This window comes from Haematobia irritans, chromosome 4, assembly GCF_050003625.1.
Source record: "Haematobia irritans isolate KBUSLIRL chromosome 4, ASM5000362v1, whole genome shotgun sequence".
Classification (NCBI taxonomy): domain Eukaryota; kingdom Metazoa; phylum Arthropoda; class Insecta; order Diptera; family Muscidae; genus Haematobia; species Haematobia irritans.
In genome coordinates, this window is record NC_134400.1 from 121,496,166 (window position 1) to 121,522,019 (window position 25,854).

The 25,854-nt window shown below is 34.5% G+C and overlaps 1 protein-coding gene across 1 annotated transcript; it reads left to right on the top strand.

Annotated features, from left to right (window-relative positions):
• Nucleotides 1-15,827: 15,827 nt before the first annotated feature.
• Nucleotides 15,828-20,567, top strand: LOC142234848 (uncharacterized). The gene is made up of 3 exons (XM_075306053.1): nt 15,828-15,934; nt 16,047-16,586; nt 19,915-20,567. The coding sequence occupies exons 1-3, from the start codon at nt 15,923-15,925 to the stop codon at nt 20,236-20,238; spliced, it is 876 nt and encodes a 291-aa protein (XP_075162168.1). The 5' UTR covers nt 15,828-15,922; the 3' UTR covers nt 20,239-20,567.
• The last annotated feature ends 5,287 nt before the right edge of the window (nt 20,568-25,854 follow it).

The following is a 25,854-nucleotide window of genomic DNA, read 5'->3' on the forward strand; positions in this document are numbered from 1 at the left end:
CAAAACGACAGATATGAACAGAATTCTGGAGAATCATCATGAAGCTGTACTTTTTGGTCTACTAACCTTGGCAGAAAGAATCAAATATATTATACTTGTTGAGAGACTATAAGAAATCTTATTTATATGTAGAAAGCTCTAATTTTATATTTCATTTATTAACATTTAATAGATTAGAAATGGCAAAAAAGAAAGTTCAAAGCATGAAGAAAAATGCAATGTGGATTTGTTTTATTTATTTTTTCTTTTTGCTAATTACGCGAAAAAAGGCTATAGTCCATATAATTACCCAGCAAAAAAAATTTGGAAGTTCTTCCAAAGGCACAACTTTAAAAGCACTTCCAGAAGATGCACTCCCAATGATGTTCTTTATTTTAACTACCCAGGAAGTTCTTTCAATTCAATTTTTTATAACTTGGTTTTTTCATACTTTTAATGGTTCATTTTAAAATTTTTTGTTTCAAATAGGTTAAAAACAAAGTAAGAATTCATAAAATGGTAGAAATCATTTAAATTTTGTCGAAAAAAATCTTAAATGAAAATATTTGTAGTCAAACGTTTCCGACAAGCGTTAAATCCATTAAAATTATAAAAAATTATAAAAATTATTTATTTGACAAAATATAAGAAAATTTGTTTATTTAGATCCAAAACATTGAATTCGGATCACAACTTAAGAAGTGATGCAAATTCAGCGCAACGGCTGATGAAAGGGAGGACTTCCGTCCTATGACAAGCCCATGTTAAATTCATTGCTTCTGCGTCAATTTTGCACCACTTCCGGATCAAAAAAAAACATTTTCATTACTTTTTTGGAGACGCTTTTTTTTGCTGGGTACATCTTGTAAAGGGTATTTTGATACCCTTCACCACTACTGTGGTACAGGGTATAATAAGTTTGTGCATTTGTATGTAACGCCAAGAAGGAGTAATCATAGACCAACCTTTTAGTATACGGATCGGCTTAGAATTAAATTCTGAGTCGATTTAGCGATGTCCGTCTGTCTGTCTGTCTGTCCGTCTGTCTGTCTGTTGATGTATTTTTGTGTGCAAAGTACAGCTCGCAGTTTTAGTCCGATTGTCCTAAAATTTGGTATAGGGTCCTGTTTCGGCTCAAAAACGATCCCTATTGATTTTGGAAAAAATCGTTTCAGATTTAGATATAGCTGCCATATATATTTTTCACCGATCTGGTCATAATTGGCGTGTATATCAACCGATCTTCCTCAAATTCCGTACATCCGAATATTTTATGAGTCTCGAAAAACTTGCAAAATATCAGCAAAATCGGTTCAGATTTAGATATAGCTCCCATATATAGCTTTCGCCCGATTTACACTCATTTGCCCACAGAGGCCAATTTTTTGCTCCGATTTAGTTGAAATTTTGCATAGGGAGTAGAATTAGCGTTGTAACTATGCGTGCCAAATTTGCTTGAAATCGGTTCAGATTTGGATATATTTCCCATATAAAGCTTTCGCCCGATTTACACTCATATGAACACAGAGGCCAATTTTTAACTCCGATTTAGTTGAAATTTTGCACTGAGAGTAGAATTAGCATTGTAGCTATGCGTGCCAAATTTGGTTGAAATCGGTTCAGATTTAGATATAGCTCCCATATATATATATGTTTTTCTGATTTCGACAAAAATGGTCAAAATACCAACATTTTCCTTGTAAAATCGCCACTGCTTAGTCGAAAAGTTGTAAAAATGACTCTAATTTTCCTAAACTTCTAATACATATATATCGAGCGATAAATCATAAATAAACTTTTTCGAAGTTTCCTTAAAATTGCTTCAGATTTAAACGTTTCCCATATTTTTTTACTAACATTGTGTTGCACCCTAGTGCATTAGCCGACTTAAATTTTGAGTCTATAGATTTTGTAGAAGTCTATCAAATTCTTCCAGATCGAGTGATATTTAAAGGTATGTATTTGGGACAAACCTTTATATATAGCCCCCAACACATTTGACGGATGTGATATGGTATCGAAAATTTAGATCTACAAAGTGGTGCAGGGTATAATATAGTCGGCCCCGCCCGACTTTAGACTTTCCTTACTGTTTTTTTTTTTTTTTTGATCCAATTAACTTTTTAATTGAAGTGTCCTCAATCACGAAAATGATCAATTAGTATCAATCACAGTTTTAATAAGACATTAAAAGATATTTGATTAAAAAAATAATTGTGACGTTTTTTTCAAAATTATAACAAAAATGTTGAAAGTTTTTATTCCACTGTGGTGAACCATATTTTATTTTAATTTATTTTATTTTTTTTATTTATTAATTTTTTTTTTAATGTTACTTACAGTGTTGCAGCGAGTTTTTAGATTTGACGTGAATCACGCAAAATTGTCGTGAATCGTGCGAAAGCGTGAGTCTTTAAACGTTCGTCAATGAGCTTAAGCGAGTATGTCTTTTCATTTCGTGAATTTGCGTGAATTCTTACCTACATGTCGTTCGTGAGTACAAATATTTCTTCGTGAAAGTGCATGAGCATACAATTATATATTTACTATAATAATAACAACAAATTAAAACAAGTATATACGGCTGTAAATTCGGCCAGGCTGAATCTTATGTACCCCCCATGATAGATTGCGTAGAAACTTCTACTAAAGACTGTCATGAACAATCGAATTACTTGGGTTGTGGTAATACTTGCCGATAGAAAGGTTAGTCCATACGTGGTATATATTAGACCAAAACAAGTATATACGGCCGTAAGATTCGGTCAGGCCGAATCTTATGTGCTCTCCACCGTGGATTGCATAGAAACTTGTACTAAAGACTGTCATCCACAATCGAATTACTTGGGTTGCGGTAACACTTGTCGATGGTAAGGCATCTTAAAACTTCTTAACACCGTCTTCTCAATTGTAAGTTAGTCCATACGGGGTATATATTAAACAACAAAGGCCGATTAAATACGTATATAATTCAGTTTGACAAAATTTTCTATAAAAATTAAATTTTCACAAAATTTCTATATAAATAAAATTTTGACAAAATATTCTATAGAAATAAAATTTTGACAAAATTTTCTATAGAAACAAAATTTTGACAAAATATTCTTTAAAAATAAAATCTTGACAAAATTTTGTATAGTAAAAAAAATTTGGCAAAATTTTCCATAGTAATAAAATTTTGACAACATTTTCTATAGTAATAAAATTTTGACAAAATTTTCTATAGTAATAAAATTTTTTTATCGAAAAATTATGTTCAGTGGCGAGCTCATTTTTGGCTCGTAAATAAAAGTAAAAAAGTAAAAGTAATTAACGCAAATATAGAGAATTGTCGATTTTGGAGTGAAGATCAACCAGAAGCATTCTCAATAGAAAATTTTGCTCTTGAAACAGGTTTGGATTGCTCATATTCCTTCTCTGGATGTGGTTTTGTATTTGGTATGATGATTTTTTTATATTTTTATACCCTTCACCACTACTGTGGTACAGGACAGGACAAATCGGACAAAAGGGAAACCTCTCCCCTCCTTCGCTCCACCCCGACTAGATATCAGAAAATCACGTACCCTACACTGAAAAAAAAGCACGCCCGGTTCCAAAGATTTTGTCTTTACTTTAAAAAATTTGGAATTGATTCCGAGCCAAAGAAGCGGAGAATACAAGTAAGGATACTTTTAAGACACAATTCTCTTTTAAATTTAGGTTTTGTGTACTTGCTTCTAGGAAGCAAATTTAAATTTTTCGCTTTCTCAGCTTATTTTCTTCATATGCTATCAAAGTCTTTTAAAAACGAGTTAGGGACAACTTTATTTTCCAAATTAAGACTCGACATCCAGTAGAAACTATGCTATGTTTCAAGTAAAATACATCTTTAAAATAAAGTTTAGAAAAACATGTCCTAAATTTGAACAATTTTTTGCTTTATAGTCAAGACGCAAAAAGGCAACAAATTTAAAGACAAATTCATTAAATTTAAAGAATTTTTCTGAATTATTAAAGTCTAGTTGACCTTAGCCCAAACATTTTTTCTTTCATGTTATGATACCCATTTTTAAGTCAAATCACTTAATTATAAGGACATTACGACTTCATTGACTTTTTCATTTATCGACTTTTGGACAAGGAAAAAAACTTTATATTAGAGAAATGCGTCTTCTATGCTAAGCAAAATTTGCATTCCTATTTTAAAGACATGAAATCTTTGACCTCACGACAATATTTTTTTCAGTATATATTCATTTCACAAACTACCCAACGGTTTCTATAAATACCAAGTAAATCGACGAGGTTTATTTCACCCTTCCCCTTCCCCAACCACACTCAAAACAAAGATTACTTGGATCCAAAGATTTTGACCTTCCTTTAAGAATTTTGGTATTGACTACGAGCCAAATATGCGGGTTCTTTAAAATAAGGACATTTTTTGCGACCTATCTGACTTTAAATCTAGGATCTATAAAATTAAAATTAGGATACAGATCTCATTTATCGAATTTTCATTCTATTTTTCCGGTATATAATTAAAGCTATTCAAGTACAAACAAATGACAGTTTAAAAATCTACATTATGACGAATACTTCTAAGAAATTTTTTTTTTCTTAATTGCAGAACAACTTTAAACCAAAGATGCTAAATTCTCAAAATAAATCTTAGCCTATATTTGAAGCGTTTTTATCTTAAATCTAAAGATCCAATATTTCAGTTAATTTAAGGACGATTTCTTTAAATTAAAAATGTGTTTCTTTACTTTAAGAAAAATTTGCCTTAGTTTAAAGACATGCAACTTTAACGAAGGGACACAAACTTTCAAAATGTGCGTCCTAAATTTAATGAAAAAATGTTTGAAGCAAAGATTATAAACTTTCTTTTACTTAAAATTTCATTATTTTAAAGAAATTTGCCCTTAATAGTGTGTAAATTGCGCATTTTGAAAATTGAGTTTGCGTAATCTTTAATATCACGTCAATACTTTTTTCAGTGCAGATATCGAAAATCATGTACCCTGTATTAATTTAATCACCTTCTCCCATGCTCTATGTAAAATTCAAGTAAATCGGCGAAGGTTATATTTTGCTCTATTTTTTAAAGGGACGTCACTTATCAACAAATACAGAAGTGGATAGCGCCCTTAACTTTCCCTGAAAATTCCAAGAAAATCTAGAAACTTTCCTTCAAGTTTCAAAGTAGAAGTGTGCGCGTGACTGAAATTTCACTCACACTCACGCACATTCACGAAGCAACATGTTTACTCACGCACGCTCACGCACGATACGTGTGGTATCCAAACCCACTCACGCACATTCACGAAATGAAAATCAGTACTCACGCACGCTCACGCACGAACTACTTTTAAAGACCCACGCTCACGCACGATTCTCGACAGATCACGTGATTCACGACAAATTCACGAGACTCACGACATTTTCTAAATGGAAATCAGCAAAGGTAACAAAATTCAAAAATAGAGAATTTAATCGAGAGCTAAATTAATTTCAGTTAACATATGAGTATGAATTAAATCTTTTTTTCGTGAGCGTGATTTAGCAGAAATTTTACTCACGCACATTCACGAACCGATTTTATTTCTCACGCACGACATATTTATTTTAGTCCCATTCACGCACATTCACGAGAATGACTTTGGATTTAGTTCACAACTCACTTGATTCACGATTGAATCACGCGTGTCACGAGAATTTCGTGTCACGCGCACACCTCTATTTCAAAGTGTTGGGCAATGATAAGGTTTCCTGCTCGTACAAATAACCCAAAATCAGATACTTCATATTAATTTCATAACCTGTAGTGGAATACAGCCTTTGTAAATTTCAAGTAAACTTGAGAATTTAATTTATTTCAGTTTAGAGGAGGTCCCCTCCCCGACCAAATATCGAAAAATGATGTAGCGCATGTTGTGTACGTCCCAGAAAATGTCAAGCAAATTATAAGCCCAAATTTTTAAACAAGTAAGGAAAGTCTAAAGTCGGGCGGGGCCGACTATATTTCGATACCATATCAATACCATATCCGTCCATTCGATACCATATCCGTCAAATGTGTTGGGGGCTATATATAAAGGTTTGTCCCAAATACATACATTTAAATATCACTCGATCTGGACAGAATTTGATAGACTTCTACAAAATCTATAGACTCAAAATTTAAGTCGGCTAATGCACTAGGGTGAAACACAATGTTAGTAAAAAAACAAGTAAGTAAAGTCTAAAGTCGGGCGGAGCCGACTATATTATACCCTTCACCACTATGTACACCCTCAAAAAAAAATCGCCTCTCTAACATATGTTCCAAACATATTTTGCAGGAAGCACATATATTATTGGATACTGCCGAAACATTAATATGTTTGTTTTATGTGAACATATTCTATTTTTGGAAGCATTTTGCGCCAAAAATATTATATGCTTGGAAGAATTTTCCCCAAAGAAGATTGTGCTCATTTCCTAACATAATTTTCACTTCCACGAAATTTTTTAGTTCTTGGCACCTTTTTCTGTAATACAAATAATGTTGAAGAAATTATTCAATTTTATAATTTTTTTAAATTTTACCTTTCGCCTGGACGGAGAATCGAACCGAGGACCATACAGTTTGTAAGCCAACACACTACCACTGAGCTACGTAGCTGTTATAGTCACCAGAAGACAATTATCGTTATAAGTTACATTTATATAGCATAGTTTGCAGCGCCCACGAGCCCATGCAAACATAACATTATTTAACAGAAACATACATGTGTTGGCAACGTGGAGCAGTGGTTAGCATGTCTGCCGTACATGCAACGGGTCGTGGGTTCAATCCCTGCTCCGACCAAACACCAATTGTTTTTTTTTTAATTTACACATTTATATTTATACTATATTAAATTTTTATAATGAAACTTCGAAATGTGGGTTATTAAAGATTTACAGTCAGAAACAGTGCTTGATATAAACGAAATGGACTGAGCTTTTGGATAAAATATTAATTTTTTATTGCAAAAATAACAATTTTGTAATAAAAAACTGGTTTTGGTATAAAAGTTTGATATTTTGGAAGGAATTCAAAAACTCTAACAAAGGAAGAACGTGGGGTCGAGTATAAACATACATAAATAATTTTATAATATACACAAATTAAATAATATTTAGACTTAAATTAAATAATATTTAGACTTAAGCGTATAAAATTTTTGGCCTTATCATAAAGCAGTTTCCGAAACAACATAGCGGTTTCACAGAAATTGCACTCCTTCGATTCTCTCGCTGTGTTAATTTGATATCTTTCGTCAACCCTCCCGGTTTTTATCTCTATTTCTTTCTCTATACTCTCTCTCTCTCCCTCTCTCTCTCTCTGTCGCTCTCTGAATAAAATATCACAACATATATATGTTTACTCGAAATTTGTAAATTTATATATGTTTACATTCACACATATAATTTTTATGAAACATGCATGCCCCAAACATAATATATTCTAACATATTAACATATGTGTTCAAAACATTTAGTGTTAGTTTGAGAACATTACATGTTTGCACTTAAATATATTGTGTTTAAAAATTGTGCCCGAAACACATTTTGTTTATATCGAAACATATGAAAAACATATTTTTCTAACAGTGTAGACAAACATTTGTGTTACCATCTCAACTACTTAAAATTTGCTGGGAGCTATATAAAAGTTTGCATTTCCAGATACAAATACTTTTAATGGAAACAATTTTTTGTACTTCTACAAAAACTCTAGAATTAAAATTTAAATCGGCTAACGCCCTGGGATGAAACACAATGTTAGTAAAAAATATGGGAAATATGAAGCGAGAGAAATTTTAATGCAATTGTACAAAAGAGATTTATGATTTTTCAGGCGATACATATGTATTCGAGATAAAGTGTAGGTTGTGATATATTATTTGGTCTAGTCGGGCGACTTGGAGCCTTATTTAAAACTCATCCATTCTGTGGAAATTTTGGCATTGCAGTGTGTAGGATATGGCTAGGATATGGGGAAATAATCACAGAATTTTGTATAAACTGTGGGAATTTTGGCCATATTTATATTCTCTGAGGAAACTATCCAGTCAATTGGAGGAAAATCCCATTGAAAATGGGTCTAAAATATGAAACAGTCTATCATATTTCCCCAACTCTGGTGTACGTATATATGGGAGCTATATACAATCTAAACCAATTTTGACTAAATTAGAGTCATTTTTACAACTTTTCGACTAAGCTGTGGCGATTTTACTAGGAAAATGTTGGTATTTTGACAATTTTTGTCGAAATCAAAAAAAAAAATATATATGGGAGCTATATCTAAATCTGAACCGATTTCAAAAAAATTTGACACGCATAGCTACAATGCTAATTTTACTCCCTGTGAAAAATTTCAACTAAATCGGAGTTAAAAATTGGCCTCTGTGGTCATATGAGTGTAAATCGGGCGAAAGCTATATATGGGAGCTATATCTAAATCTGAACCGATTTCATTAAAAATTGGCCTCTGTGGTCATATGAGTGTAAATCGGGGGAAATCTACATATGGGAGCTATATCTACATCTGAACCGATTGCAACCAAATTTGGCACGCATAGCTACAATGCTAATTTTACTCCCTGTGCAAAATTTCAACTAAATCGGAGCAAAAAATTGGCCTCTGTGGTCATATGAGTGTAAATCGGGCGAAAGCTATATATGGGAGCTATATCTAAATCTGAACCGATTTCATTAAAAATTGGCCTCTGTGGTCATATGAGTGTAAATCGGGCGAAAGCTATGTATGGGAGTTATATCTAAATCTGAACCGATTTCAATAAAATTTGGCAAATCTGAACCGATTTCAATAAAATTTGGCACACTTGACTACACTACTAATTGTACTCCTAGTGCAAATTTTCAACCAAATTGGGGTAAAACTCTTGCTTCTGGGGCCATATAAGTCCATATCGGGCGAAATATATATATGGGAGCTATATCTAAATTTGAACCGATTTCTTCCAAAATCAATAGGGTTCTATTCTGAGCCAAAACACATACTTGTGCCAAATTTGAAGTCGATTGGACTAAAACTGCGACCTAGACTTTTATTACAAAAATGTGTTCACGGACAGACGGACATGGCTATATCGACTCAGGAGCCCACCCTGAGCATTTTTGCCAAAGACACCATGTGTCTATCTCGTCTCCTTCTGGGTGTTGCAAACATATGCACTAACTTATTGGCACAGGGTATAAAAAGCAAAGCAAGGGGAAGCCCCTCTTCTCGTCCAAATATATCAAAATCAGGTATCCCATATTAATTTCATAGCCTCCCCCCATGACCTCTGTAAATTTCACGTAAAGTGGAAAAGTTCAAATTTCACTGTTTGTACTTAAGGAGAAGCGGATGTCTACCTGTGCCCTTTTATTTTCCTCGACCAAATAATAAAAAATGAGGTACCATATATATTAATTTCATAACCTCAGCGAGGTTCTCCGTTAAATTTCAGTATGTCGGAGATTTTAGTTTTTTCACTGTACTTTATGACAATGGTGAAGCCCCCCTCCCCGACCGAATATCGAAAAATAAAGTAGTCGTTCTTTGTCTAGATAACCCTTCAACTTCCCTGAAAATTTCAGGCAAATTGGATAATTTTGTTCTAATTTTCAAAAAGTTGGACTAGGGGGATGCCCCTCTGCCGACCAAATAATAAAAAATCAGCTACACATATGTGCGATTGGACGAAAACTGCAACCTAGACTTTGATCACAAAAATGTTATCACAGGCGGACGGACTGATGGACATGGATAGATCGCCTCAAGAGGCGTCTTGACTATACGCCATGTGTCTATCTCGCCTACTTCTGGGTAATGCAAATATATGCACTAACAATATGCACTAAATCTACCCAGCCTGCAGTATCATTTTTAGTATGCTACAATTTCATAGAACGTACATTAGTGGAACGCTTAAAATTCTAGCCTTTTTCCCACGTGATTACAACATATCCACTTGGTGAACAATTCATGTAATTTGTAAATGACTTTTGGAAACGAAAAAAACAACAATTACAACTTCATGAATAAGTTCGCACTTGTCGTAATAATATGTCTTAATGAATTTGTCATTTATTAAGTAACATCGCCCCGTATAGGGATTGCAGTTGTGAATTGTAAGAGGACCTATGAACACGGTTGTCCAGTGTTACCGTTGGGAATTTTGAAAAAGTCGCATATTCAAAAAAGGTCGCACAAAACAGTCGTATAATAAAAAAAAGTCGCTTACATTTGTGGAGTTTTTTTTTACAAAAAACATAAACATAACAAGTAACTATATACGGCCGTAAGTTTGGTCAGGCCGAATCTTATGTACTCTCCACCATGGATTGCAAAGAAACTTGTACTAAAGACTGTCATCCACAATCGAAGTAATTGGATTTCGGTAACACTTGCTGATGGCAAGGTATCTTAAAACTTCTTAACACCGTCTTTTCAATTGTAAGTTAGTCCATACGGGGTATATATTAAACAAAAAAAGGCCGATTAAATACGTATATAATTCAGTTTGACAAAATTTTCTATAAAAATTAAATTTTGACAAAATTTCTATAGAAATAAATTTTTGAAAAAATTTTCTATAGAAATAAAATTTTGATAAAACATTCTATAGCAATAAAATTTTGACAAAATTGCTATAGAAATAAATTTTTGACAAAATGTTCTATAGAAACAAAATTTTGACAAAATTTTCCATAGAAACAAAATTTTGACAAATTTTTCTATAGAAATAAAATTTTGACAACATTTTCTACAGAAATAAAATCTTGACAAAATTTTGTATAGTAATAAAATTTTGACAAAATTTTCTATAGAAATAAAATTTTGACAAAATTTTCTATAGAAATAAAATTTTGAAAAAATTTTCTATGGAAATAAAATTTTGACAAAATTTTCTATAGAAATAAAATTTTGACAAAATTTTCTATAGAAATAAAATTTTGACAAAATTTTCTATAGAAATAAAATTTTGACAAAATTTTCTATAGAAATACAATTTTGACAAAATTTTCTATAGAAATACAATTTTGACAAAATTTTCTATAGAAATAAAATTTTGACAAAATTTTCTATAGAAATAAAATTTTGACAAAATTTTCTATAGAAATACAATTTTGACAAAATTTTCTATAGAAATAAAATTTTGGTACATTATTTTTGGGGATCGGCTATATATAACTATAGACCGATACGGACCAATTTTGGCATGGTTGTTAGCGGCCATGTACTAGCCCAATGTACCAAATTTGCTCCTCCAAGAGCTCCGGAGGTCAAATCTGGGGATCGGTTTAAAAGGGGGTTATATATAATTAAGACCGGTATGGACCAATTTTTGCATGGTTGTTAGAGACTAGAGGTCTGCATCGAATAACTTTTCACTACATGTATGCAATTCGCTGTCGAATATAGTACATACACTGTCTTTCTCTCAGAGCGCAAGTAGTGAAGTGAAGAGAACACTTGCTTGTCAAATACCACCAAGTACTTATCCGAAACAATATGTGTTCCGAAAAAAAGGAACAATAAAAATGTAAGTACTTGAGAAAAAGTACAACATGGATTCTCTTTACTTCACGTGGTACCACAAGTATTTCTCAGTTATGTGCGAAGCAAAACTTTCCATTATTATTAATCATAGATATGTATGTATATCACATATTTCATATATTTATGTATGTCACACACTTACCTTAACGTTTGCCGTTCTTTATAATAAACCAAAACATATATTATGGAGATTAACTGTTTTTTTGTATTTCTGAAACTGCACTTGGTACATGGAGTACTCTATGAAGTTTTGTTCTCGCAACATACTCGACGTGATCACTCTGAGCAGTGTTGCCAATTTGGTGCTTTTAGCACCAAATTTAGTGCTTTTTGATTTCTAAAAAGCACCAAATTGCATTTTTAGTGCCTTTTCAAAAAAAGCACCAACTTGGTGCTTTCTGGCATTTTCATTTAGTGCGTTTGGTGCTTTTTTTATTTTGAACAGTATTAAGTTTAATTGATACAAAAATTTTGACTAGACTTTCAAGAGCCGAAGAAACTCAAATTTATTGCCAAATATAGAATTTGATTGTTATGAAGTTGGTATTGATTATTTTTTAATTAATATTGTTATTTAGGGTATTCTGTAGGAAAGTAGAGCGATGAGTGTCGAATTTTTGAATTTGGTAAAGATGTCATTAAAAACGTTTGTATTAAATTCACAAAAGCACGCACAACTGAAATAAGCAATAGACTCCTTCCATATATTAATATTTTGAAAGTTGAAAAACATCACTGATCAAAATGAATTGGACGAAAGCATTAAAACTGATCAAGGTGTATACTTGAATAGCGGTTCATAATGGTGAGTACTAAGTTTGAGTTTTGCCGCTAAAGTGAAAACTGTCTCAGTAAAAATGGCCATAAAATTATGCATATTTGCTGCAAATTTTATTATAACTTGATGGGGAATAGCCAAAAGCAAATTTTCACAAAGTTTGTATTCCTTAAAATGATTTATTAAAGAAAAGTAATTGTGAAAAAAATGACTATTTTATATTTTAGCGGCTAAAATCGATCTTAATACCCACCTTAACTTCTTGAAATTCAATTCACAAAAGTTCTATAATACATCTTCAGAAGTTTTTTTTTTTTTTTTTTTTTTTTTTTTTTTTTTTTTTTTTTTTAGTAGTAGAGCATTTAATTTTCGATTTTGTGGTGGAAGGTGGTATGTTAGAATTTATAATATTTTTTTGGTGCTTTTTGGGCCTGGGGAGTTGGCAACACTGACTCTGAGTACACTTCAATAAGAGAGAAAGAGGAATGTGTGTTTGTTGGTAGTGAAGACATCAGAGTAGCAACAAGAAGTTACTCGTGGCTTTTGGTGTTCATCAAAATGTGTACCAATAGTTTTGCGACTCTTTCAAATAGATGTACTCATGTAGCAAGTACACGTGTACTCTGCATTTACAACTGGAATTGTGCAGACCTCTATTAGAGACCATATACTAACACCACGTACCAAATTTCAACCGAATCGGATGAATTTTGCTCATCCATGAGGCTCCGGAGGTCAAATATATATAATTATAGACCGATGTGGACCAATTTTTGCATGGTTGTTAGAGACCATATACTAACACCATACCCCAAATTTCAGCCGGATCGGATGAAATTTGCTTCTCTTATAGGCTCCGCAAGCCAAATCGGGGGATCGACTTATATGGGCTATATATAATTATGGACCGATATGGACCAATTTTTGCATGGTTGTGAGAGACCATATACTAACACCATACCCCAAATTTCAGCCGGATCGGATGAACTTTGCTCCTCCGAGAGGCTCTGCAAGTCAAATCTGAGCGTCGGTTTATATGGGGGCTATAGGTAAAAGTGGACCGATATGACCCATTTTCAATACCATCCGACCTACATCGATAACAACTACTTGTGCCAAGTTTTACGTCGATAGCTTGTTTCGTTCAGAAGTTAGTGTGATTTCAACAGACGGACGGACATGCTTAGATCGACTCAGAATTTCACCACGACCCAGAATATATATACTTTATGGGGTCTAAGAGCAATATTTCGATGTGTTACAAACGGAATGACAAAGTTAATATACCCCTCCTTAATATCCTATGGTAGAGGGTATAAAAAGATATATTATCAACTTATTGCAACATAAAGTTCAGTAAAAGTAAATAAATTTCGTTAAATTTATAAATTTTGTATGCAAATACATAGCATTGTAGAAAAAATCCAACATAAAATTATCTGACAGTTGTTGAAATGGTATGGTATAAAACAACGACTGAACAATCCAGACTACCACGTGGGTTAGGTGTCTATTGTGATGCCAATTAATGTGCTGTCCAATTCTTTGTTTGCTCAATGACAAGGGAACTCCGGCGAATTTCCATTTATAAAAATTTCTTTGCATTTAAGCATTTCCCTGTAGTGGCATGCGTGCGACTAAAGTCGCACATTTCGCATATTTTAAAAAAGTCGCATGGCACCAACAAAAATTGCAAAATGCGACTAAAGTCGCCCAACGGTAACACTGCTGTTGCCACAGTTGGCAGAATTCTACCACAAATGGTAGATTTTTTACTGTTTGGTAGATTGGTAGAATTCTCGATATTTTGGTAAAAAACATTTTGAAAAAATTTTCTATAGAAATAAAATTTTAGCAAGATTTTCTATTGAAATCAAATTAAATTTCCTATAGAAGTAAATTTTGACAAAATTTTCTATAGAAGAAAATTTTGAAATTTTCTAGGGAAGTAAATTTTGACAATATTTTCTAGAGAAAAAAATTGGCAACATTTTGATTAAAAACTTCAAAATAAAATTTTGTAAATTTGGTAGATTTTTGGTAAAATTTTTGGTAATCAACAGCACAATGTAATTTTTTCACGCGTAACATATGAGATATTTGTCACAACTTTGTTATTTTATTTGAAACATACACAAAAAAAAAATATTTTTAGTTTTCAATTACGAAATTAATTAATACAATTAATTTTTAATTGAAATGTCTTCAATCACAGAAATGGTAGTATCAATCACCAAAGTCAAACAATTAATAGATACAACTAATTTTTGTGCATAGAAAAATATCACCAAAATATTTGCAATTAAAAAGTTAATTGAAGCAGAAAACTTTTTCAATGAGAAAATTAATTGATACAAATAACTTTATAATTAAACTAAAAACACTAAATCAATTAGGTCATTGACAATTTTTAATTAAAACATTAATTAATACAATTAAGTTTTTAATTGAACTCAGAATACTGAGTTGGTTAAAAAAACGATTGATTTTTTTTTTGTAATTCATATAGTCATCTTTTAATCAAACTAAGAACGCCAAGTTAGTTAAGAAAATGAATGAATGTTCGTGGTTTTTCTTAAACAATTAATTTTTCCAATTAACAATTTAATTAAAAAATCTAATTGATTTCGATTACAAAACTCAATTAATTGTTTAACTGATTTAATTAAAAAGGTAATTACAAATTGGATTGAAGTTTATCTAAATAATGAGTTGAATCAATTAAAGTTTTGATTGAAACTATTAAAAAATTAATTCAAATTTTCAAATCAAATCAATTATATTTTTAATAAAATATTTTTTTTACTCCCAATTGAAACTGTGATTGATGCTATCGATTTCGTGATTAAAGACATTTCAATTAAAAAATTAATTGGATCAATTAATTTCGTTATTGAATCAGAAAAACAAATTTTTGTGTGTGATTTATTTTTGTTTCAATTAAAAATGTTATTGAGCCAATTAAATATTTAATTGAATATTTTTTTTTTTAATTCAATTAAAATTTTAATTGGAAAAAAAAATTTCGTGATATTTTTTTCTGTGTATTTGGAATGTTCATATTTCTTCTCTGGGTGTATTTTTTCTGCTGACATCTTTCTCCTCAGTTACGATATGGAATATGCGTACTGCAATCTCTATTACGAATTCCTTTACGTAAACTAGATTGTCCGTTTATGGTTGACCACGTTGGCCACACAAGGTAAAAGACGGCAAAACTAAACTAAACTGATGCAAAATTAGTGGCCAATAAAAATCGCACTACAGAAAAGAGGTGGCATGAAGTCGTAGCATAACCACCATAGCTATTGGCAACACATATCCATCAATTGTTCATGGTCCACAATACGAATGGAGACTATGCATTGAGGTTGCATCACTCGTGATTGCACATTTGAGATGTGGACTGATTTTTAGATTCCAGATTTGGGATTTGGATGAGATTCTTTAAGGCATTTGACTGTAAAATCTTTGGTATAAAAGACTCTTTGAGCCAACACAGGATGGCAGTAGAGATTAAACCAATTGAACAATAAGACAGTTAACTTTTGTGAAAAGTCACAAAAAAAAAAATTGCAGAAATGAAAATTTTGGTGAGAAAATAGAGAAAAAATGAAATAAGGATATAGACGATTTCGTCCCTTATATATGCCAGTGAATAATTTATATTTGTGTGTGTGTATACAAATGTATGTGTGTTTGCAGATTCTCATAAGCCTCATTGCGGCAACGGTGGCAGCACCTGGTGGATTATATGCTGGTCATGGTGGTTATGCAGCTGGTCCTGCTTTTAGCTATGCAGCCCCTGCCTATACTTATGCAGCGCCATCAGTTAGTTATAAAGCTGTAGCTGCAGCTCCTGCTATCAGCTATGCTGCTCCTGCTGTTTCATATGCTGCACCTGCTGTCTCATATGCTGCTCCTGCTGTCAGTTATAAAGCTGTGGCTGCAGCTCCCGCTATTAGCTATGCTGCTGCTGCTCCTGCCATAAGCTATGCTGCACCCGCTGTAAGTTATAAAGCTGTGGCTGCAGCTCCTGCTATTAGCTATGCCGCTGCTGCTCCAGCCATAAGTTATGCTGCACCCGCTGTAAGTTATAAAGCTGTGGCTGCAGCTCCCGCCATTAGCTATGCCGCTCCTGCTGTTTCCTATGCAGCTGCTGCCCCTGCCGTCTCTTATGCCGCTCCTGCTGTAGTTAAGGCCGTTGCAGCTCCAGCTGCTACCAGCTTCACCACTTATTCTAGTGTAAGTAACCAACTTTTTTTTTGATTTTTCTATAGAGAGAGGGTTTGAACATTGTCTTAATTTGAGATGAGAACTGTGTGAACTAGAAGCCCTAGGGAAACTTCCGTTTGCATGTCAGTAAGAAACCCAAATGAAAATGAGCCCCAACAAAGTGCAATCTAGTCCAAACCAGAATTATGGTAGACTTTCACTTATGTGCTTATATCGCTTCGGAATCGGGTTAGTCCACTGTCCTTAGAACAAAACCTTAAACCCCGCCTAAGGGAGGTCAACCTTTTTCGGTTTGTGATCGCCTTAATCCACTTTAGACTTTCGTCTCTAGCCGTGTTAATCGTTAGTCTCTCGCACTGCAAGAAAATTTCTTTAAAATTGAACCAACGACATTTTTTCATTGAAAAATGAAAATGTTTATTAATTATATGAAATGTTTTGTTATTTAATGGACAAATCATACCAATAACGAAAAGTTTCATTGTGTTTATGAATATATTTCGCTGGCTCCATTTAGTTTATATAATGACGATTTTTTATCAGTGTGGGATCGCGTAGGCCCTCGTTGGGCAAAGTCCTGCTACTTACATCTCCTAGCAATCGGGTTAGCCCATTTTGGACTTTGCCTATAGCCTTAAACCCCGGCCGAAGGCCTGTCACTTATATCACGTTGAGCCACCGTGGTGCAATGGTTAGCATGCCCGCCTTGATACACAAGGTCGTGGGTTCGATTCCTGCTTCGACCGAACACCAAAAATTTTTCAGAGGTGGATTATCCCACCTCAGTAATGCTGGTGACATTTCTGAGGGTTTCAAAGCTTCTCTAAGTGGTTTCACTGCAATGTGGAAAGCCGTTCGGACTCGGCTATAAAAAGGAGGTCCCTTGTCATTGAGCTTAACATGGAATCGGGCAGCACTCAGTGATAAGAGAGAAGTTCACCAATGTGGTATCACAATGGACTGAATAGTCTAAGTGAGCCTGATACATCGGGCTGCCACCTAACCTAACATAACCTATATCACGTTAGAATCTTAGACTAAAGCCCATTTTGGACTCTGTCGAAACTCAAAAAAAAAAAAACAAAAAAACCAAACCTGGCCCGAAGCTTGCTTTGGACTCAGTCCATAGCCCAGCCGTCACATCACTTTTGAATCGCGTCCACTGTCCGTAGAACTAAACCAAACCTTTTCGTGGAGAGCCACCGTGGTGCAATGATTAGCATGGTCCTGATTTCAACTCCAGTTGTTTATCCCCTCTTAATAACGCTTATCACATGTCGGAGTGTTTCAAAAGTTCTCTAAGTGGTTTCCCCATAATTTGAAACAGCGTTCAGACTCGTGGTCAGCACTCAGTGATAAGAGAGAACTGGTCAACCTGTGGTATTACATTGGACTGAATAGTCTAAGTGAGTCTGAAATATCGGACTGCTTTGGTGCTTATTTTCACGAGGCCAATTTTTTATGTGCTATGGGCCCCATGAAATTTAGCCCCAAAAACCTAAATGAAATTATACTTAAAACCATAGACCCTATATTATATAGATGGTTCATCCGTGTCAAACGATGTTTGACAGTTCCGAAGATTAAGAATAAACGAAGAAAATAAGAGCACGCTTACATTATCTTTTGTTTTCCTTTTTGTATTTTGCCAATTTTACACAAAATTGGCAAAATAAATACACTGGTGCACCAGTGGATTTATAAATACATCAATATATTAAAAGTTCATATTTGAACAAAAAATTGAGACCAAAACCGCGAAAATACGAAATTTAATTGTGAGCAGCTTTGCTCTTTACGAACAACACAAAAGCAAATGCACGAAAGTTAATATTTGGAACTGACTCTTTACGAAAAAATCAAAACGAAATGTCAGAAAATTATTTTTTGGAACTGACACATTTTTTTGTACATGGTGTTGGTATATGGTCTCTAATAACCATGCAAAAATTGGTCCACATCGGTCCATAATTATGTATAGCCCCCATATAAAGCGATCCCCAGATTTGGTTTGCGGAGCTTCTAATAGAAGCATATTTCATCGGATCTGGCTGAAATTCGGTACATGGTGTTAGTATATGGTCTCCAACAACTAAGCAAAAATTGGTCCACATCGGCCAATAATTACATATAGCCCCCAAATAAACCGATCCCCAGATTTGGCTTGTGGAACCTCTAAGAGAAGCAAATTTCATCCGATCCGACTGAAATTTGGTGCATGGTGTTAGTATATGGTCTCTAACAACCATGCCAGAATTCTTCCATATCGGTCCATAATTATATATAGCCCCCATATAAACCGATCGCCAGATTTGACCTCAGGAACCTCTTGAAGGAGCAAAATTCATCCGATCCGGTTGCAATTTGGTACATTGCGCTAGAATAGGGCCGATAACAACCATGACAAAATTGGTCCGTATCGATCTATACGAGTAGTTATGTATAGCCCCCAGATAAACAGATCCCCAATCACAGAAAAATCAAGATTGCCACTAGAACCAAAAATAATCACCAAAATCTTATTGCCATAGACAATTTTGTCAAAATTTTATATCTATAGAAAATTTTATCAACATTTGATTTCTTTAGGAAATTTTGTCAAAATATACTTTCTATAGAAAATTTTGTCTAAATGTTATTTCTATAGAAAATTTTGTCAGAATTTTATTTCCGTAGAAAATTTTTAAAGCACCTCTTAGTTCGAGAGGAATATGTTATTTTGTGAAATCTCCCAAAATATCAAGAATTCTACCAATGTAGTAAACAGTAAAAAATTTGCCATTTTTGGTAGACCCGTGCTCATAATTGTATATAGCCCCCATATAAAGCGACCGCCATATTTCATATTACAGGTCAAGAACTGAATATATACGTATTTAAACGACCTTTCTTTTGTCTTATATATATGCCGCATGGACTAAATTACAATTTCGAAGATGATGTTAAGAAGTTTTAAGATGCCTAGCCATCGACCGCAACCCAAGTAATTCAATTGTGGATGCCCGTCTTTAGTAGAAGTTTGTACGCAATCCATGGTGGAGGCTACTTAGGATTCGGCCCGGCCGAACTTACGGCCGTATATACTTGTTTTTAATTGAAATTTCTTCATGCCGATGCCAATTAAAAAATTAATTGTTCCAATTAAAAATCCAATTGAACCAATTAATTTTTGTGATTTATTAAAAATTTTTGATTAAAAAATTACTGAAATCAATTAATTTTTTAATCGAGTATTTTCTCAAATTCGATTAAGTTTTTAATTGAAAAATTACTGGTGATATTTGAAGTTTTTACAAATTATTTTCATTGTGAGTATTATTCTCTCGCTCCCTCTCAGGTTGTAACAAAACCAGCTGCTGTTGCCGCTGCTCCAGCTGTTTCATATGCAGCTCCCGCTGTATCTTATGCCGCTCCCGCTGTTTCCTATGCAGCTCCTGCTGTCTCCTATGCTGCTCCCGCCGTTTCGTATGCTGCTCCAGCAATCTCCTATGCAGCTGCAGCTCCAGCCGTAACATACGCTGCTGCAGCACCTGCAGTGGCATATAAGGCCGTAGCCGCAGCACCTGCTGTAACATATGCAGCTGCTGCACCAGCAATCTCTGTAGGTTATGGATATGGTTATGGTGGTGGCTATGGCTATGGAGGACATGGTCATCATTAGGACTCAGGATAACTACAGCGCAAACTAAGGCAATGCCATCGCAAATGCTGTTACTGCAAAATTACTTAAATAGTCATTCCATAGTTTAAGAGATACATTCTGGTGAGGTTGAATGAATAAATACCATATTGCGTTTATGTAGTCAGCAGAGGGAATCATCATTTATGCTAAATACGTGCATATAATGCTAAACTTTTCCATTATTTCCTTTCAATTTTATTGTTAAACCAAAAAAAAAAAAAAAACAAAACATTATAGTGCTTAAAATGGCATAGTTCATTTAAAAAATTAAAAAAAATATAATAAAATCATATTGAAAATACATGAAATTTGTGTTTTTATGCCATCCACCATAGGATGGGGGGTATATTAACTTTGTCATTCCGTTTGTAACACATCGAAATATTGCTCTAAGTATATATATTCTGGGTCGTGGTGAAATTCTGAGTCGATCTAAGCATGTCCATCAGTCCGTCAGTTGAAATCACGCTAACTTCCGAACGAAACAAGCTATCGACTTGAAACTTGGCACAAGTAGTTGTTATTGATGTAGGTCGGATGGTATTGCAAATGGGCCATATCGGTTCACTTTTACGTATAGCCCCCATATAAACGGACCCTCAGATTTGGCTTGTGGAGCCTCTAAGAGAAGCATATTTCATCCGATCCGGCTGAAATTTGGTAGATGGTGTTGATGTATGGCCTCTAACAATCATGCTAAAATTGGTCAACATCGGTTCATAATTATATATAGCCCCCATATAAACCGATCCCCAGATTTGGCTTGCGGAGGCTCAAAGAGAAAGAAATTTCATCCGATCCGGCTGAAATCTGGTACATGATGTTGGTATATGGCCTCTAACAACCGTGCAAAAATTGGTCCACATCGGTCCATAATTATATATAGCCCCCGTATAAACCGATCCCCAGATTTGGCTTGCGGAGCCTCAAAGAGAAGCAACTTTCATTCGATCCGGCTGAAATTTGGTAGATGGTGTTGGTATATGGCCTCTAACAACCGTGCAAAAATTGGTCCACATCGGTTCATAATTATATATAGCCCCCATATAAACCGATCCCCAGATTTGGCTTGCGGAGCCTCTTAGAGAAGCAAATTCATCCGATCCGGTTCACATGTGGAACGCGGTCTTAGTATATGGCCGCTAACAATCATACCAAAATTGGTCCATATGGGTCTATAGATATATATAGCCAATCCCCAATCACACAAAAATTGGTCCATATGGGTTCATAATCATGGTTGCCACTCGAGCCAAAAATAATCTACCAAAATTTTATTTCTATTGAAAATTTTGTCAAAATTTTATTTCTATAGAAAATTTTGTTAAAATTTTATTTCTATAGAAAATTTTGTTAAAATTTCATTTCTATAGAAAATTTTGTCAAAACCAGATTCGACCTCCGGAGCCTCTTGAAGGAGCAAAATGGTATATGGTCTCTAACATCCATGCCAAAATTGGTCCACATCGGTTCATAATTATATATAGCCGCCATATAAACCGATCCCTAGATTTGGCTTGCGGAGCTCCTAAGAGAAGCAAATTTCATCCGATCCGGTTGAAATTCGGAACATGGTGCTAGTATATGGTCTCTAATAACCGTGCCAGAATTGGTCCATATCGGTCCATAATTATATATAGCCCCCATATAAACCTTCTCCAGATTTGACCTCCGGAGCCTCTTAGAGAAGCAAAATTCATCCGATCCGGTTCAAATGTGGAACGTGGTGCTAGTATATGGTCTCTAACAACCGTGCCAGAATTGGTCCATATCGGTCCATAATTATATATAGCCCCCATATAAACCTTCTCCAGATTTGACCTCCGGAGCCTCTTAGAGAAGCAAAATTCATCCGATCCGGTTCAAATGTGGAACGTGGTGTTAGTATATGGCCGCTAACAATCATACCAAAATTGGTCCATATGGGTCTATAGTTATATCTAGCCAATCCCCAATCACACAAAAATTTGTCCATATCGGTTCATAATCATGGTTGCCACTCGAGCCAAAAATAATCTACCAAAATGTTATTTCTATAGAACATTTTGTTAAAATTTTATTTCTATAGAAAATTTTGTTAAAATTTTATTTCTATAGAAAATTTTGTCAAAACTTTATTTCAATAGAAAATTTTATTTCTATAGAAAATGTTGTCAAAATTTTATTTCTATAGAAAATTTTGTCAAAATTTTATTTCTATAGAAAATTTTGTTAATTTAATATATACCATGTATGGACTTACTTACAATTTAGGAGACGGTGTTAGGAAGTTTTAAGATACCCTGCCATCGGCAAGCATTACCGCAACCCAAGTAATTCGATTGTGTATGGCAGTGTTTAGAAAAAGTTTCTACGCAATCCATGGTGGAGGGTACATAAGCTCCGGCCTGGCCGAACTTACGGCCGTATATACTTGTTTTTTGTTAATGTAGTCTAAGCTTTCTAATTTTAAGCAACTGTGAAAATAAGATGTGTTACTTGTGGCATGACCTTAATTACCTAGCAAACATTTTTGTACTTCTTTCCAAGTCATAATGCGTTTATTTTAATTTTTAATTGAACCAATTAAAAAATTAATTGAAAGAGCCGATAAAATCAATTATTTTTTTAATTAAGTCTACTTATCGTGATTGAAATAATTTCAATTAAGAAATTAAATGACTTGTTGAATCGTTGATTCTGTCTGCTTCTCCACTCGGTATGGCGTAGTTAATTGATTGATGCGGTATTAATGATCCAGGTTCGTGGATTTGGAATTATTTTTAACGATTTGCCGGTGCTCCTTTGGGATCCAGTGTTACGGTTGTGCCACTCTAGTGGTACATCCGCCACATTAGTGCAACATTTGCCACTTTTATCAACTGATGACACTTTTGTGTCACCAGTTGTGCTGTACCATCTTTTTTAATATTGTGCCATTAATTCCTTGTATGATGTAATATTTTTGGAAAATTTTGATCCTAATACAAGTACGGTACAAGTGCTAGCAAGGAAAAAGTGCAGGGATATGGAAGCAAAGCAGATGCCGAATCTACTTATGTGGAAGCAGGATAAAAGCCGAAGCACTTAATGCGGAAGCCAGTTCATAGTCAAAGCACTTAGTGTCGCTAAATTCCATGATCATATACCAGAGGTGGTCATAGGTGCCGAGGGTGATATTCTGACGCCAGTAAAATGGTCATGGCAGAATGAGATCCCAAAACAGATAACAGAAGGAAATATGTTAGGTTAAAGTGGCAGCCCGATTTATTGTCAGGCTCACATAGACTAATCAGTTCACTGTGATACTACATTAACTAAAAGTACCTATTACATATGGACACTTCTACACACAAGAACTATGTAAGGTAGTTCCTAGCCTTGCTAACTCATCCGCTTCGCAGTTCTCCGGTATGTTCCTAGGGCCAGGTACCCATATTAGGTGAATATTGGACTGCTCAGCCATCTTGTTGAGAGATTTGTGGCAGTCGATGGCCATTTTCGAGTTAAGGTACACAGAGTCCAAGGAATTTATTGCAGGTTGAATGACTATATATATTCTCAGCCAATTTGCCACCTCTCTTATTGATAATATTTCTGCCGCAAAAATATTACAGTGATTGGATAATCGTTTCGCTATTCGAAGTTCCAGGTCTTTAGAATATACTCCGAACCCACTTGTCCATCAAATTTGGAGCCATCGGTGTAGAAATCTATATACCATTTATTCCCTGGGGTCTGTGTGCACCACGCCTCATTGTTGGGAATTCGAGTTTCAAACCTTTTGTCGAAAAGTGGTTTCGCCAGAGTGTAATCCGCTACGTTAGGACATTTGGCATTATATTGAGGACCGAACTGTGACCGTGCGTTTTTTACGACCACAGCGACAGATGGATCGTAGATGGGTGAGAGGTCGGGACTGGGCGTATATATGGAGGACCCAGACACCCGGATCCTATTCTGATTGCCGGATTACAGCACAATAATGCACAAAGAAGTGCGTACAAAAACGGAATGTGTTAAATGGTTTGGAAATAACACGAGATCAAAATACCTCTACATTTTCACAGATTGCCGAAGCAATGCGGAAGCAGGAGAAAAATGCACAGAAAGCCTAATGCTAAGCATTCAGAATGGAAGCAATCTAAAAACCGAAAGAATTAGTGGGGAAGCCACCGTGGTGCAATGGTTAGCATGCCCGCCTTGCACACACAAGGTCGTGGGTTCGATTCCTGCTTCGACCGAACACCAAAAAGTTTTTCAGCGGTGGATTATCCCACCTCAGTAATGCTGGTGACATTTCTGAGGGTTTCAAAGCTTCTCTAAGTGGTTTCACTGCAATGTGGAACGCCGTTCGGACTCGGCTATAAAAAGGAGGTCCCTTGTCATTGAGCTTAACATGGAATCGGGCAGCACTCTGTGATAAGAGAGAAGTTCACCAATGTGGTATCACAATGGACTGAATAGTCTAAGTGAGCCTGAAACATCGGGCTGCCACCTAACCTAACCTAACCTAGTGGGCAAGCAAGTGAAAAGCCGAAGCAACTAGTGCAAAAACAGAACCAAAGACGAAGGAGTTATTGCGGAAACGAACCAACGGTCAAAGCACATAACGCAGAATCTACTAGTGCGGAAGCGAACTAAATTCAGAAAAAAAATTGTATAGAAGCAAGCTAACTTCCGGACCAATTAGTGCGGAAGCATGCTGACTGAGTTCCTATGACGCTCAGTTTAATCATTATCCTGTACCCCAAACACATTTTGCTTCAAGCATATATATTTTCAGGATTGGTCCAAACAAAATATTGTTTGTATTGTTCAAACATATTATGTTTCACCATAGGCATACACTGGTAGAAAAAAATTAATGGAATTTTCTTTGTGTATATACATTTTTAAGGCGTCAATTGGTTACTTCCACTCTTTTACTTACAGCATACTCTCTACACGCAGAGAAGAAACATGATTGCCACAATCATATTCGAAGAGCAAAATAATATGATAGCAGCTATTTTTGCGGCGACCATGTAACATTTTAACCTGCAACCATGTTGGCTCAGTGAACATGGTTCTAAGAAAAATACTATTGTCCTCATCTAAAATGTTATTATATTGATAAAAAGAATTTTGTTTCCATTAAAAGACAATGGTCACGATCTAAAATGTTATGTTATTCGTCAAAAATGTTTTTCTTCTAGTTAAAAGAACATGGTCACAACCTAAAATGTTTTGATTTTTATGAAAAAACTTTTTTCGTCGTCGAAAAAAGGACGCCACTTGAGAAAAGAAAACACAAAATCAACTTTATTTATTTGTTTTTATTTATTTATAAACTAATTCATTGTTTATTTGTATTTATAATGTCGTGCAAGCAAACTTCACATATTTTTACATACTCTAGTTTGGTTCAATTTCAACAATAAGTAATCATTCCATATTTACTTCGAGCCCATCAAACGTACAAACGCAGACATCATGTAACTGCAAATAAAAATAAATTATACCATATATCAAAATGCAGAACAAAAACCAGGTATATTTTTTTCAATTACACTTTCCTTTTTTGTATTCACATAAAACCACGTGCCATTTCTGAATAAATAAATTAACACAAAA